We start from the raw sequence: 17,426 nt of genomic DNA, 5'->3' as shown, positions 1-17,426 counted from the left end.
CGAACCACAAGCAAATTCATGGAGGCCAAGCTTGACAAATATGAAAGGAGGTCTCGCCGCAACAACGTACGAATAATTGGGGTACCCGAAGGAGCGAAAGACCTTTTGGTAGCGGACCTCATCACAACACACCTGCAGCCTCGAGGGCTATCTAGCTACTTCTCTGTTGAAAGGGCACACCAGGTCCAAAACCAGGTGCCCCTCCGCAACCAATCCTGGCCTGAATATTCAATTTTCGTGACCGTGATGTCATATTGCAAACGGCCCACAGTGTTCCTCCATTATCATATCAAAATAGCACGATCCACTTCTTCCCAGACTTACAGCAAAGGTCCAGAGGCAGAGGAGTTTCCTCGAAGTGAAAAAAGTTGTGAGGGATAAATGGATGAAATATTCGATTCTCTTTCGTGACTGTGGATTTAGGCTGAAGTGGGGGCCTGGTTCTTTTGGACTCCTGATGAGGCAAGGGAGTGGCTGGACAGGTTGCGAACGGTGGGGGGCCATAACCCCAAGACTCAAAGAGATAGATAAGCCAAGTGACCTATCAAAAGCACGAGTACGATGCAGAAGGTACTGGACAGGAGGATCACGACTCGCCAGGGAGCCATGAAACATACAGGGATAGACAGGAAATGGACACCTCTTGGATCCTACCTCTCTATAAAAAGAATAATGGTGGCATTGAATAGAGAATCAAACTGAGGAGGGAGACAAGACGGTGCCAACCCCCATGGACCTTGGGTTGAGGAGGACCCTTGATTATAAATCCACAACACACCGAAGAGAACTTGAGGGGGGGAAATATTATTAATAAAGGGGAAGACTGGTGTAATGTTTGTAACATGTTCTTGTTTTTAGCATGCATGAGGAGTGTGGTTGGTGGATGTGTCTAGCCACAGTCCTCCAAAGTTCTAGATGGGGTGGGACGACAGGCACTCTTCAGAGTTGGGGGGGCGGGTAGTTCTAGACCCGCCATGCAGGGAGGCAGGGAGGGGGTGTTTATGTTTTTCGGTTCTGGGGTGGGGTTCAATAAGTATTACATGGGAAGGGAGGAGGGGCAAATGGGCCAGCATTCACACTATGCTGTTCATTGTTCAACCGGTTAGAAACGGCAGCGACAGAACTGTTGCACTGCAAAGGGCTGTGAGACAGGGTTCCACAACAGACCTCTAACATGTCCACCGCTCAAATTAATTTCAGATTTCCCTATACTAATTCACCACTAATCCTTTTTGGGGTCCGGATTTGCGTGCTACTCACCGAAAAAGCACTTTGACACCTTGTCAGGGGTAGTAGGCACTATATAAATGCAATTACAATTGCAAGTAAAATTCACAAGCATCGGGACAACAATGCAGTCAAGGAAAAGAAAACACCATCAATGAGTGCATTGCCTGAGACTCCAAAAACATCAAACATAACATTCATCTCAGATAACGCGTCTCCACACCACAAATGCCTGATCACAACTTGCCTAGCAGTGCTTAGCCATATGCTTTTTGACACTGAGGTATCTGATGATGAAGGTCCTTAGGACCACCCCACAGGGTAACAGAAATTAAAATCAAGGACTAGGACCCAGTTAAGGAAGTATATATGGAAGGAAAGGATGTTTTCCATTAGGATCTTGAGAAGCGAGTTGAAGATACTGCTTCTAGGGATCCATATCAGCCCTTTGAGTAACCTCAACAGGACAAGGAATGGCACTATGATTATGATCAATATGAGGAAGATACTCATTCCATGATCCAACCAGTGTCTCGGGTACCAGTTGAGCCGGTTAAGGACTTTGGCAGATGCTTGTGAACTGCTACACATGTTTTCCTGAAACCACAGTAGCTGATTTGAGAAGACAGAGTTCCAGACCATCCTTACCTTCTTACTAAATGCCTCAAACTTGACTCATGATACCCCACACTCTGGAGCGTCCAACAATCTGGCAAACACCCACAGTATCTCTACTGCTGCATTCACCTACTGCAGAGAAACCGAAGACACTGGCACAAAATAATATCTACTTTGATGATGGATATGAAGAAGGAGAACTTCAAAGCCATACTCATCAACATACAAACTAAGTATGGAACAACTATGTAGCTCAAGTAATTGCATATATCCCTCCTCTGGCAGAGTCTTCTCCAGGTGATATAGGAGGTGTATACAGACCAGCAGCTGTTGTTCCCAGACTGGAAATAATGCAATGCACTAAAGAATACATCTGCTTGCTTGACTGGCCACCCTTTGGCAAATTCTGTGATTATGCAAGCAGCCCAGGGGTGATCTAGAAATCCCACATCTCCATGCTCTGCACGGCCTGACAAGGAAGGCAGAAGGCTCAATAAAAGTGGAAAAGGTTTGTCTGTTACACTTAGTTGCAACAGCTGTAAGAGCATCAAATGCACAGGAAATACTTGCCCACTACAGAAGACAAATGTAGTTGGATATTGGCCCCTATATTGACCTGCTGCAAGATGAAAAAAGGTTGAGATGAAAGAAATCCTACATAAAGGGGATAATACATCTTACTTTATCATCAACACTGCAACTACTGGTTTCAGATAGCTGTCGGCTGCAGCTGTTTTGTGCTGATCAATATCAGAGGTCCAAGATAGGACATTGGACATGCTTTATGAAGGAGAATGCTTATTTCGATAGCATGTTGATAAAGCCCTCAAGTCTGTTAAGACTGTTAGGGACACAGTAAGATCGCAGGGCGTTCTAAAACAAAGGAGATTACACACCTTTTGTGGAGCTTGAGGGAGAGGTAATTACTCCTACAGAGGAAGGTATCAAGTCTGCAGTTATCAATCATATCAGCTACCTCAGCAATCATACCACCAGCAATAGGTACAAATGTACAGGATCCCACCACCTGCATCCTATCAAAGACAGAACCTCACTGCCAGTCAACAGAGGGCGAGAAGGATAAAAGGGACAGCTACATCTTTCAGGCAATGTCACAATATCTGCTTCCCAGATATCATGTGTTGAAGGGGTATCTCCATTGTTTCAGAGAAGGGGCCATTATATCAACAAAAAAACACTGGAGTTCACCCTGAAACTTCCAACAGCACTGCCATCGGCATCTACTACTGATACAAGATGAGATCATCACCATGTTAAAGGAAGGGGTTATAGAACTGGTTTCCCGAGTCCACATAATATGCAGGTTTTTATTTCTTGTTTCTTCTTGTCACAAACAAATCCGGATAATGGAGACAAATTTTGGAGCTATAACAACCAAACATATTTTTTTTTTAAAACTTTCATTTCATAAAGACCTTCCCCTAGTACAAGCAGGTGACTATATGTCAACTTTAGATCTACTAGCTGCATATTCCCACCCTCCCGAACCACAAAAAATACCTGAGATTTCAAATGCCCAGTCGCCATTTCAAATTCAAAGTTCTACCATTGGGCCTCAAAGAACATTCACAAATTGCATGGCCCCAGTTGCTGCACAGCTCAGAAAACAAGGTCATCAAGTATTCCTCTATCTGAATGACTAGCTTGTCAATGGAAACTCTTCCAGATTCACCAAAGCCTCAATTAAAGCCAGTCTTCAGCTTTTCAACATATCGGGCCTCACTGTAAACATAGCGAACCATCTCTGACTCTCCACAAAAACATTGTATTTCATCTCATCCAACAAAAATGGTGAAACAAAACCTCACCACAGTAAACTCAGTACAAAAATACAGCTAAAGGTCTAGCATTCCTTCAGGAGAAGGCCTAGTTTGTGATGGCAAAAGACGCTTCCCTAGAAGGTTGGTGTGCACATATCCAAGGACTAGAGGTCAGGGGCACATGGTCATTGAAAGAAAAGCAACTCCACGTGAATGTGATAGAGCTATCAACCTCAACAAGAAAAGATAAACAAGTGCCCAAGTTCTGTCAGAGGACGCACAAAAGATATGGGCTTGGGTCATCCGAAATCACATCCACTTAAGAGCTCAGCATGTGCCAGGCGTCACCAGTGGCTGGGCACACACTCTCAGGGGAACACCAAAAGGAAAGCCACAAGTGAGAACAGAATAGTACCCATCTAAACTAAATATTCTGCTACTGGGAACTACCAATCTGAACGGCACCATTTTCTGTTTTTCTCTATAGAGAACTTTCTTCTACTACATCCCCACCAATTTTCAGAGGCCTCCTTCTTGTGTCCATTCTGAAAAGGTAGGTACTCCTTCGCTTTGACACGAGTAATTATCAGAAAATTCCCTGGGCTTCTAAGGGTCAGAAAATGGTTTCTAAATACTAACGCACAAGTGCATTTGTAGATGTTTCAAAATTTGAGGCCTCACCCGCCCTAACACGCCTCTTTATTTTCCACCCAAAAAAAGGAGCTTTACTGACATGGAAACCTTTGTGAGATTAAATCCTTTTGAAAATGTGGCACAAACTTCTATAAATCCGAAAAGTTATTTAGTGTGTGAAAGGCTGATAGCTTGTCACTGAGGCCCCCATATTTCCATATCCAATGGGACATATATGCTGCTCTGTTAACAAGCATTGGCATAGCCAATAGGTCTCGCTTTTGGGACCTTATAAGTATTTAGTTATGCAGCACAATATCCTTGATGCAACAACATCAACTGTTGCATGGCTAAGCACTTATAAGGTCCCAAAGGCGAGACCTATTGGCTATGCCAATGCTTGCAATGCAATAGGTCTTGCATTTGCGAGAGTTTAAGCAATTAGCATTGCAGAAAACAATGCCTTTTATTTATCTCCTTTAAAAAACCAACACATAAATAAAATGAATTGTCATTTACAATGCCAATAGCCCAAACTCTCGCAAATGCGAGACCTATTGCATTGCAAATGCCTTTTAATAAGTATTTTTGTTTACTGGATGTCCTTGCTTCTTGCTGCCTCACTCCAAGAACACAGTCAGGGTGATGGGAGACATTGGCTTGCAAAGGGCTGGGAATAAAGGTACCAGTGGGTGTAGAGCAAACCCTGATCTGGGGCTCACTGCATTTGTAACCCACTACTACAGGCCTGAATTTGGAACTGGTTTCAAAGTCAGATGCATTATAAATAAAAATTTTATAAAGTTTATGGCTGCTTCCTCCTGTTTTTGATATTGCTCTGGAGGTTAGGGGAGGGGGGGTTACAGAAGGAAGATAAACAAAATTGCAGCTCTGCAGCTGTTGGAGACATTATAGTTGCCTTCGCTAGCTTCTTTGTAATATGCAGACTAATCAATCAATCAATCAATCAATCAAGAAATTTGTATTGCGCACTACTCACCCGGAAGGGTCTCAAGGCGCATGAGGGAGGGGGTCTGCTACTGCTCGAACAGCCAGGTCTTGAGCTGTCTCCTGAAGGCGAGGTGGTCCGGGGTCAGTCGCAGGTGGACGGGCAGGGAGTTCCAAGTCTTAGCCGCCAGGTAGGAGAAGGATCTTCCTCCGGCGGTGGTTCTCTGGATGCGAGGGACGACGGCGAGGGCTAGGTTTGCGGATCGTAGCTGGCGGGTGGGCGTGTAGAAGGTCAGGCGGTCGTTGAGGTATCTTGGGCCAAGGTCGTGGAGGGATTTGTGTGCGTGGGTGAGGAGTCTGAACGTGATCCTCTTGTTGACGGGGAGCCAGTGCAGGTCCCTCAGATGGCTCGAGATGTGGCTGCGTCGGGGGACGTCCAGGATGAGTCGGGCGGAGGTGTTCTGGATACGTTGAAGTCTTTTCTGAAGCTTGGCTGTTGTACCGGCGTAGAGGGTGTTTCCGTAGTCTAGTCTGCTGGTGACGAGGGCCTGGGTGACCGTCTTCCTGGTCTCGGTCGGGATCCAGCGGAAGATCTTACGGAGCATGCGAAGGTTGTGGAAGCAGGCTGAGGATACGGCGTTGACTTGTCTGGTCATAGATAGGGAGGAGTCCAGGATGACGCCCAAGTTGCGTGCGTGGTCCGTAGGCTTGGGTGCGGTGCCTAGGGCCGGGGGCCACCAGGAGTCGTCCCATGCGGAGGGCGATGGTCCCAGGATGAGGACTTCTGTCTTGTCCGTGTTCAATTTCAGGCGGCTGATGTCCATCCATTTGGCGACGTCTTTCATCCCTTCGTGTAGGCTGGTTTTGGCGGTGTCGGGATCTCTGGTGAGGGAGAGAATCAGCTGGGTGTCATCGGCGTAGGAGATGATGTTGAGGTTGTGTTGGCGTGCGATGGCAGCGAGGGGTTTCATGTAGATGTTGAAGAGAGTGGGGCTGAGCGATGATCCTTGCGGGACGCCGCAGATGACTCCGGTGGCCTCAGAGAGGAAAGGAGGGAGGCGTACTCTCTGTGTTCTGCCGGAGAGGTATGAGGTGATCCATTCCAGGGCCGTCCCTTGGATGCCGGTGTCGTTGAGGCGTTGGACTAGGGTGCGGTGGCAGACAGTGTCAAATGCTGCGGAGAGGTCTAGGAGGATGAGTGCCGCTGTTTCACCGTTGTCAAGCAGGGCTCGGATGTCGTCGGTGGCTGCGATGAGGGCGGTCTCGGTGCTGTGGTTGGCTCTGAATCCAGACTGTGATGGGTCGAGGGATCCGTTCGACTCGAGGAAGGCGGCCAGTTGCTTGTTGACGACCTTCTCGATGACTTTGGCGGGGAAGGGAAGGAGAGAGATGGGGCGGAAGTTCTTGAGGTCGGTCGGGTCCGCTGTTGGTTTCTTCAGCAGAGCGCTGAGCTCGGCGTGCTTCCAGCTTTCCGGGAAGGTGGCTGTGTCGAAGGAGGTGTTGATGATGTCTCGGAGGTGGGGTGCGATGGTAGAGGCGGCCTTGTTGAAGACATGGTGGGGGCACGGGTCTGTCGGCGATCCGGAGTGGATGGTGTTCATCATGCATGTTGTGTCTTCGGGGGTCACCTTGGTCCATGTCTTGAGGATGGCGGCGGGGTGCATAGGTTCGACCGATGGGTGCGGGGGTGAAACGCCGAAGCTGTTGTGGATGTTGGTGATCTTGCAGTGGAAGTACGAGGCGAGGGAGTCGCAGAGCTCCTGTGAGGGAGTGATGTCGTTGTTGCCGGTGCTGGGGTTAGAGAACTCCTTGACGATGTTGAAGAGCTCCTTGCTGTCATGGGCGTTCTTGTCCAGTCGTTCCTTCAGAGATTTCTTCTTGGTGGTGCGGATGAGCTGGTGGTGTCTGCGGGTAGCGAGTTTGAGGGCGGTCATGTTGTCGGCGGTCTTGTCGAGGAGCCAGGCCTTCTCAAGGGTGCGGCAGGCCTTCTTGGAGTTCTTGAGTTCGTCGGTGAACCAGGGGGCCTTCTTGCTTCTGTGCCTGGTGAGTGGGTTCTTCAGTGGGGCGAGGTCATCGGCACAGGAGGTCAGCCACTGAGTGAGGTTGAGGGCTGCTGTGTTAGGGTCCGTTGTCCTGACAGGTGGGTTCTGGCTGAGGGAGGTGGCGAGCTGGTCGACGGTGATTTTGCTCCAGTTCCTGTGGGGAACCCGCTTCTGGTGGTGGTGGACCGTGTTCTTTTTGAAGCCGAAGTGGACGCAGCTGTGGTCAGTCCAGTGAAGTCCGGTGGAGTGGCTGAAGGTGACGTGCTTGCTGGATGAGAAGACGGGGTCGAGCGTGTGGCCGGCGTAGTGGGTGGGGGTGTTGACCAGTTGCTTCAGCCCGAGGTTGGCCAGGTTGTCCAGCAGGGTGGTGGTGTTGCGGTCGTTGTTGTTCTCCAGGTGGAAGTTGAGGTCCCCGAGGAGGATGTAGTCAGCGGAGGGGAGGGCGTGCGGGCTGATGAAGTCGGCGATGTCTTCGCTGAATTGTGTGCGTGGTCCCGGGGGTCTGTAGATGAGGGTGCCTCTGAGAGTGGTCTTGGGGTTGAGGTGGATCTGGAAATGCAGGTGTTCGGCGGCGTTGAGAGTGTCGGTGGAGTCAGTCGAGATGCGAATGGTGCTTTTGTGGACGATGGCGATGCCTCCTCCGGTCTGGTTGACGCGATCTTTCCTGATGATCTTGTAGCCGTCCGGGATGGCGATGGCGATGTCGGGGGCTGAGGAGGCGTTCATCCAGGTTTCCGTGAGGAAGGCAACGTCAGGAGATGCGGTGTCGAGGAGGTCCCAGAGTTCCACGGCGTGTCTGTGGACGGAGCGGGTGTTGAGCAGGATGCTCTTCAGGTGGTTGCTGTTGTCCGTCTTGGTGGGTGCGGTGCCGGTGCGGAGGCAGGAGAATTTGCAGGATCTGCAGGCGAAGGGTCCATGGGTGTGTCGCGGGGATGCTTGGTGGCACCCGGGGGTTCGGGCGGTGTTGAGTGCGATGAGTGTGGCGGCATCGTAGGTCCTGCGGGGAGGCTGGGGTCTGCGGGGGCCAGGGGGTCTGGCGCTGGGCGCGGTCCAGGCGCGGACGGGCGCAGATGGGCTTACCTTTGGCGCACCTTCGGCGCTCCCGCTGCGCGGTCGCTGAGGGGGCGTTATAAGTAGTGAGCCGGGAGGGAGGGTCAGCGGGGAGGCGGGAGGCTGGGTGGCCAATGGGAAGGAAGGGGAGGCGGGACTGCGGGGTCAGTGGCGGGAAACCGGAACTGGGAGGCGGGAAAGGAAGGCGAGTGACCGAGTCCCCCAAAACAGTTCAAAACAAAACACATTCAACATTGTCAAGATCCCTTAATGTGTTGTCAACTTTTACTGCTGAAGGGTAAAGAAACGTGTTTTTTTTCCTTTTTTTTACCATTGTGTTAATTTTAATTGTGGCTCAAAGCGATCCTCCAGTTTTGTAACGGGATTTAGATTGTGTACACTGGGGTTAAGACTGCATTTGTGCATTGTGTGTTTTTGATATTGTTGATTCAATGCACAACATTTAAGGCACATAACATGTTTTTTATCAAAATAAAAAAAAACGCTGAGTGCGATGCTTTTACTGTTTAGTTTGGTATATCAGATGATGCAGGGCATTGCTTATGTTCTTTGATATTAGTGTTAATATTGAGCTTTGCCTTTTGTTCCGATCTTGCCTCCGCACTGTACTCCTACTGCCAGCCCAGCCTGTCACTTATTTTTCAATCAGGAGATCCTTGTGTACCAATGACTACAAAAGCATAGAACATGCCAGCCCTAGCAACATTTCCGACCCCGCCTCCAGCTGTAACACACAGGAAACACTAGGCGATGTCAAAGGTGAAGTTTAGACTGCGCATATGCAAGGCAAAACAGCCCACCTCCCCCATTAAAGTCAGGCAGCTTGTTAATGACGCCATACATTTTGCAGTTTTATATAGTGCGAATTAGACCTAAAGATATCGGAGCGCTTTAGGTGAGTACCAGCTTTAGTACACAATGGAAACATTCATGTTTTTGTAGGCACGAGTAAATAAAATTATATATTTTTTTAAATCACATTATGTGGAGCCGACGCCGAGACTCGAACCTAGTACTCCAGGGCCAAAGTCGGTAACTCTGGTTGTTACGACATATTCTTAGGGGTAATAATACACCCACCCATCGCCACAGCATTTAGAAATGAGGACCCTATTGCCTTATGTAACGTAACGTTTGATTTTGTAATATGCTCACTTGTAATTTTTCTCCTTATGTATCATTACTGCTCCTATTGTGAAGCGCTCTGACACCTTCGGGTAAAGTCCGCGCTATATAAAAACGCATTAAATAAATAAAATAAATAAGACCCTTTACGGGCGCTGTGCTGAAACGTATAGCATGGCACCCGCCTGAGGTGACATTGCAGACAAAGTCCCGAGGCGCATAAGTCACATTTGGTTGTGTAAAAACAAGCTTCAGAGTTTGTTCTGGTTTGGTGTGGGAACGTGATTGTGCTGAAAAGATCGTCAATCGTGTGAGAACTGTGCCTGAGGTTTCGGGTGTACGTAACTGCTCAAAGTGAAAGAAAGCATGGCTCCCATACTCAAACATTGCACGCATTGTGGCCCGTGAAGCGGGCGACATGGTAATAACATGCAAGTGCGGGGAGGATGTGGGATGTGGTGTAGAGACAGCAGGGAGTACAGGCGCAGCAGTGAAGGGATGGGTAGGAGGGTTGAAGTAGCAACACGGAAACAATACAAAACAAGTTCAAAAAAGAAACAAGAGATAAAAAGCATTATAGGCAGCAGTACGAAGAGGGCGGGGAGAAAGATGTGGCTTTTACCACCAGGCCCTGGAACGTGGAATATACTGCAACTGGTGGAACGGGCTCTACGGCTTTACCGTTACCTACTTCGAAGAGCAGCTAGAAGGCGCTATGGAACCGGTTGTGAGCAGTGCCTGCCCTGGCCCCTGCAAATCCGGGCCGAGCCGCAGCCTGAGGCGATGTGGTTCCCCACTTGTCGCAAAATGCGGAGAAGGACTCAACCAACCGGTGAGCTGGATTCGGTTCAACAAAAACAAGAAAGTGAAGCAAAGCCATGTCTGTGGCAATTCGGATACAGGTCTTAAATGTTAAGCATGGGCACTTGATGGCTGAGGGCCTGAGGGCTCGTGCAAACAAAACTTGCTCTACCGGCGTTAAAAGGTGAATGCTACAAGGAAGTGAGTTCCGCATTAGGGGAGTTTTCGTAAGGTGTGTATTGCTCAGCCCGAGTGGAGCAGGTGTGAAAAGATTGGCCGCACGCGCGCCTCGCGCTTGAAGTTTAAAAAAAAAAGAAAAAAAACAAGCCCGGCGGAGCGTGGCGCGCGCTCGCGCTTGGGGGCGGGGGAGCGGACCCTTTGAAGTGCTCCCAAAAGGCGGATTGCATGGCGGCACGATGCGCGTGATTGTGCGCGTGCTAGCCATGCAATCCGCTTTTTGGGAGCACTTTTGAAACCCGTATTCTATAGTCTCGCCTTGCAATCGCTTACGCGATAGCAAGGCGAGACATAAAAAGGGATGTGCTTCAGTTAGACCAAGTTGAAACCATTTGCTGCTGGTCAACTGATAGTTCCTCAAGGATGTACACTACAAGTGTCCTGTTTGTTACATTTCTTTCTGCATTACTTCATGAAGTAGAGACTTCATTAAGGCAAGGTAAAATACTGGTAATTGGTAATTCGCATCATTTGTGAAACCTATTCACTAGACAAAATGGACAATTTATACAAGAGCTTTATGCTGCTTTTCACAATATTCAGGTAATCGTCCTTAATGTTCACTGAAACGTGCAGCCTTATTAAGCATTTGCTAGATTTTTAATGTATAACATTACAGCTTTAAGTCAAAGACTAAAAGTACCACTTCAGTGCTTTTAAAGCGCAGAAGACCAATTATTTAATCAACCAACCCCAATATGATGCAATGTATCAACTGTGTGTTTTGCCTACATCAAGTTAGGCCTTTCCTACATACATTATATTGTTATATTTTAATCGATTATTTTGTAAATGTTTTTTTTCAGTTTTATAAAAGGTACCGAACACTACCAGGCTTTGTATCCGCAAATCTTACAAGTTTCAGGTAAGGATACCAGTTAATTAATTAGCAGACCTGTAAAGTAGACCACAAATGTAGTATAATATGATAAATAAAAATAAATAAAAACAATATAAATGAACCTCTAAAGTATATGTCTATGTCTATACATTGCCCATTCATTTATTTGTAACAATATTTAATAATGATAATAACTCGCTTATATAAAGTTTATAGAGTTTAAATAGAGCTTCATTCCATACTTATTGTAATTTCTGAACATTTTAAGTAGAAGTAGAGGGTTGTGGCCTTACACAGGAAACCCACCAAACTCTGACTAATTCCCCAACCCCCTCCCTAATGCGATGCATCGTGATTGAAAACACAAATACAAACGCTAAACCTATGAGACTGAGCTCTACTCACTACGTGGTAGCGAAAAAGAATCCTTGGAGGGCTAAATATAATACAGCATCTATGTGTGTGATCAAATTTTGCTTTAAGACTTCATTGAGAATAATAGAGTGGCACCTGCTCATTTACACTCAAATACTTATCACTTGCTGATAACCTTTTACAACTTTGTTTCTCCTTTGAGACAAAAGTGTAGCTACCTTTGACCAGATCTTAGCTAAGAAGGACCTATTTTATATGTCATACCATGTTTAAGTGGAAAGGTCACACCCCCCTGCCCTGTAACACAAGAATCTTGAGTGGCAAATTCAAGAGACATCAAATAAACTGACCAAAAAGGCAAAATCTACCTGGTCCTTGAGGCCAAACTCCCAGCGGAGCTCAGTGCCATCTAGGGAACTCACCCTGTCATGGAAAAATTAGTTCCTGTGTTGAGGACTGCACACCTAAAAGGTCCTATGTGTCCCTTTTTTGATTGCCCAAAGAAGCGGTGTATCCTCCCAGTAGCCACGGTGCCGCCCCACACGGAATAGTATACATAAAAGTTGGCAAGTCTCTTGGGAGGGTTCTAGTTTGAAGGAAAATGTTCTGGAGATCTTGTAGCTCTTGATTGAAGATAACGATTAATAATTAAGTGATTACAAAAGCACTACACTTTCCCTGAAATCAGGAGACATTGTCCTGAGCCATTAAAAGAACCATCCTTGCTATTGCTGCAGCAAAGAGACAAATCATGACAGTTTATCCTATTTCAACTAGAGAGACAAAACAACAGATCTCACTATATGTTTTTTCGGACTTATGATGATAGAGTGCTGGTAACCAACTCTATAGTGAGGTGCTTTCCACTGCCTAAAACTACCCAAAGCTAATGTACACCACATGCAACAGAATCCATTTTGTCTAGGCATTTCAATCATAGACATTATTCTCACCCATCTAAACAGTATTCATTTTTAGACCTCAAATACAGGTCACTGAAATGGTGCACCTGTGTCATGTAAGTATCTTGGTGGGCATCCAGTCCAAAGATTTCTTTCACTAACTTCATTAAACAGTGGTATACCTACCATTTAGTCATTTTAATGAAAACAATTTGTGAACATATGTCAGACTTACACAAGAAAATAATAAATGTACTCACCCAGCCACTGATGTGTTAGTAAATCTACTCTTGTGTTGTTAAATCGATGTTCTAGAGCAGGACTGCTTCCACCCCACACACACAATGTGCATGTGTGTCCATATTCACAAACCATTTTCCGAAAACCTTCTGACCCAGTGTTGGTAATGGGCCTTTTTGCAGGGTTATCCCTAAACGTTTTGCTTCTTCCTCATTTGCTTTTCCTGACCTGTGGTTATAGGCTATAGAACTCTGGGAATTTTAGCACTGCTGATCAGTGCTAAAGTGCATATGCTCTCTGTCTAAATTGTTATGGTGACTGGTTATCCATGATTGGCATATTTGTCTTACCAGTAGGACCCTAGTAAAGTGCACTAAGTGTGCCAAGGCTGGTAAATCAAATGCTACTAGTGGGCTTGCAGCACTGATTGTGCCACCCACATGAGTAGCCCTGAAAAGTTGTCTCAGGCCTGCCACCGCAGTGCCTGTGCGCAGTTGGTTAACTGCCACTTTGACCTGGCCAGTGTACCCACTAGCCAGGCCTTACCCTTCCCTTTTCTTACACATAGGACACCCCTATGGTAGGCCCAAGGTACCCCCCTGGGCAGGGTGCAGTATATGTGAAAGGTAGGACATGTACTGGTGTGTGTTACATGTCCCGATAGTGAAATACTGCCATTTTTGTTTGTGTAACAATTCTACAAGCATATCTTCCCATAGGAGTAAGATAAGAAATTAGAGTCTGGTATCCCTGAACTCAGAATTTAATAACACATCTTTTGGGAAAGATGGTTTTTAAATTCTGTATTTGAAAATAGCACTTTTGGAAAGTGGCTACATTCTTGTTCAACCTTTCTGTGTGCCTCTGCCTGTTTGTGGATTGACTGTCTGGTTTGAGAGTTACAGGGGCTGGGGTGGCTCCAGGAGTCTGGGTGAGTCAGTACTAGGCTGAATATGCCGATCTGCATTTGGAGTAGTGGGAGGAGTAGCACCTGGGCCTGAATAGGGCTGAGCCTGCCTTCCACAATGCTGGCTCCCGCCCCTGTGGTGTGTCTGATGGCCCTGGCCCACACTAACAAAGGAAGAAGTTGTGCACTGGCAGAGTGCCCCCAGAACTGGTTTGGACTGGGTCCAGGACCCCTCACAGCTAGAGAACAAAGACATTTGGGGTATAAATATGAGAGCTGAAACCCCTGAACTTTAGATCATCCTGGAATTCAAGAGGAACCTTTGCTGAGGAGAAGAGCTGGAGAGATTGAAGTAAAGGACTGCCCTTGCTGTGTGTTCTGCGGCTAAACTGCAGTTGCTATTCTGCCAAGGAAAGGAGACGGACTTCGCTGTGTGCTGTGTCCCCTGCTTGAAGAAGATATCCAAGGGCCTGGGGAGAGCTGACCTCCTGTTTTGAAGGAACAAAAGGACTTCACCCCCAGCTCCCCCTGAACTCTGCTGTGTGAGTTCTGACCTGCCTAGAGTGCTCAATCCAGTTGTGGGGCCTCTGTAGTTTGTTTTCTGCTGTTTTGGGAGCTGGAAAAAGAAGAAGCGTGAAAAGAACTGCAAAACCCGACGCATCGCTCTTCTTGCGGCACGTTTCACATGCGCATCTCGACAGCGCAAGAAGATTTTCATCGCATCGCCGTGCCGCTGTAAAGATCATCGCAGCGCCTATCGCCGCTGCATGAACCGAAGAATCGAGGGATCGTGGCTGGAGAGGACCGATGCCGCGCAATGCTGCCGCATCAATCACTGTCGCATCCCGGAGATCTACGCATTGTACCTGTGCGAGACGCATTCCTGGCACATCACTCGCGAACTGGCACGAAGACTCGATGCATTGCTCCCCCTACATACCGGACTCGACGCAACCCATCCGCTTCGTGCAGCGGGCTGTCGCATCGCCGCACCAGGGTCTCAGGAGTGTTGCATCTCTTTGTTTTGCGTCGCTGCAGCTGTTTGGCTTGGGAACGTTTGTCGCATCTACAGGTACTTTGGTGCAAAGTCACACATCCATAGATTTCTATGTGTTAGGGTTCAGGCGTCATATGCAGTAATTAAGACTACCTGTCCCAGAATGCTAAGTCAGAGAGGCAGGTTGTGTGCTGACCCATACTACCCTGGGGCTGGTCAGGTGATTAGGGAGGGTATTTAGCTCCCCGTGACCTGACCTCAGGTGCTTGGCTTTGCTCGAGTGAACCCTGCCTGTTAACCTTGGATTCCTGCTTTTCGAGTTCCTTTGGTACAGTGGATCGTTCCATATGCTGTCCGTATCTTCATATTGAAATAAGCGCGAGGAAGCGCGGTTAGTGACAGTAATCTTTGCCTCCCTTTCCTTTGTCTTGGACGACCGGCGGACGTCGCAGCTGAAGTGCATTCAGCAGCGCGAGGTCGCGCTACGCATTGTAAGGCTTGGCTTCATTGCTGGCTCTGCCCCCTGCCCGCATCACGTGAAGCCGTTCCTTCCGCCTGGAAGACGTGCCCGGATCGCTCCTTGTTGTTTCACATCCTAACCAGCCGCAGAGCATCGCGAGGAAGCGTTGCTTACTCGTTATCTGCCCATCAGCCCTTCACGACGCCCCCGACCTTCTTAACTCTTCAGACCTGACACCTGGTGCGCATAAGTGAGTTCGCACTGGATGTTTGATCTTTGCCTGGCTTCAACCGTCATTCCTCATCCTTTGTTCGGCGGAGAGAGAGTGACGTCACCAGAATCATCTATCAATCTACAAAAGTCAGTAAGGAACTTGTTTTTTTCTTATGAGTGGAGTTAGAAACAAACTGTTACGTTTTGGATATTTTGCATCAGTTCGCTCTTTTGAAAATACAGACTTATAAAAGAGACTTTCCTTGTAAAAATATAAAACTATCTAATGCTGTATTGACCAGCGGCTTAAGACTTATTAAGTTCACATTTATTTCAACCACTCGTTTTGCTTTGAGATACCAGAAGAGACTGGCTTGTGCCACGAGGTCCGAAATACGTTTTATAAGCCTGCTACCTGTGTTAAGAACAGGTAAGTATGGAACAGCACACAACCTAAAGGGTGTAAAGAGGGAGGTGGAGGTATTTGTACTAGGCTTAGTATATATCTGTCATTTTGGTCTAACTGGTTTCTTGTCCTTTTGTAGAGAACTGCTGTTCCTTCTTCTATCTGGACCACCTCCTGTTAAGCATGGGGGTCTACTCAGGGGAGGTCTCATCAATGCAAGATCCATGGGCAAACACAGTCAAGACATCAGAGCCCTCATATTAGACTCTCAATTAGATATCCTATTTGTGACAGAGACCTGGCTTAAGGACTGGAGTAGACCGGATATTGCGGACGCGGTTCCACCGGGCTTTCTCATACACAGGAAGAACCGATCGGTTGGTAGGGGTGGCGGGTTGGCCATCATTTTATGTGACTCACTTATCTGTTCCTTTTTTTAATTGGATGCGATGGTGGAAGCTGAAAGTCTTGGTTTCTGTCTCTCTCTGAATGCCACCTCTTGCTTTTCAGGTGCCCTTATTTACCGGCCTCCTGGTCAAAACACTAAATTTATCAATTCACTTAATGACTCCTTAAGTCACCTTACGCTCAAATATGCTAATTTTACGCTCTTAGGTGACTTTAATCTTCATTTAGAGGATAACTCTGAATCTGGAGTAGATAATTTTTTTCAAATTTTAGAATTATTTTCGTTACAGCAAATAGTGATTGGCCCTACCCATCGGGCAGGTCACACTCTTGATGGGGTCTGTACAAATTTATCTTGGCTTACCGTAGACACCCCCTCCCCCTTAATCTGGTCTGATCACTCCTTCATTTCCCTTAAAATCACAATGCCTCCGAAGACACAGATAGTAAAACTTTTTAACGAGCCACGGCAGGGGCCTTTATGGGCACAGATTGCTAAAAATCGCAATCTATTGATGGTGGCCAAAAATTTTACTCCTACTCTGACAGGCAAAACTGAGATAGATTCTTGCCTTTTTCAGTCCTGGTTTACAAACATCGGCAAGGCTCTCACGCCCTCGGATATAAAGAGTAAGCCACTAAAACCTAAAAATCTAAATACTCCCTGGTTTACGCCCCAGTTGGCTCAAGCACGATTGCATTGTAGACAACTGGAGCGACAGTGGAGAAAGGGATATATGGAGAAACAAGAAAAAATGTTTAGGGAAGGTAGAAAAGTGTACTTTTCCCAGGTCCAACTGGCAAAAAAGGATTTTTTATACAAGAAAAATCAATACAGCCAAAGACAATCAGAAATTCATTTTTCAAATTGTGAAGTCCTTTACCACACCGATGGCGGAGCAAAGGGAGCTGCCTGCTTCTCAGTCGCTATGTGATCAGATCTCCCTGTATTTCGAGGAAAAAATCCTTAAAATCCAAAAAGATTTTCCTTGCCCCAACCTCATCCCTGACCCTCCTCTGACGAATAGCCTAGCCTCCATCGCCACATTTCAACCTGTCTCGCTGGATATGACTCTTTTGGCCATGGAAAAATGCAAATAAGGGTCTCCATCTGATGCCTGCCCTCCATCAGTTCTTCACAAATTGTCAGCGGTAGTAAATCCCATGATCAACCAGATTGTTAATTCATCGCTT

At 47.1% G+C, this 17,426-nt stretch overlaps 1 protein-coding gene across 2 annotated transcripts in view; it reads left to right on the top strand.

Annotated features, from left to right (window-relative positions):
* LOC146816669 (adhesion G protein-coupled receptor F5-like) overlaps positions 1-17,426 on the top strand; it is a 675,219-nt gene that overhangs the window by 133,780 nt on the left and 524,013 nt on the right. For both annotated transcript variants that reach the window (XM_085610569.1, XM_085610570.1), the window contains exon 6: positions 11,290-11,348. In XM_085610569.1, coding sequence (XP_085466695.1) covers positions 11,290-11,348 — 59 coding nt within the window. The remainder of the gene's footprint in view (positions 1-11,289; positions 11,349-17,426) is intronic.

Source organism: Triturus cristatus, chromosome 6 (assembly GCF_964204655.1).
Source record: "Triturus cristatus chromosome 6, aTriCri1.1, whole genome shotgun sequence".
Taxonomy (NCBI): domain Eukaryota; kingdom Metazoa; phylum Chordata; class Amphibia; order Caudata; family Salamandridae; genus Triturus; species Triturus cristatus.
Note: the sequence above shows the minus strand (reverse complement) of the source record. Positions and strands in the feature narration are given on the sequence as shown.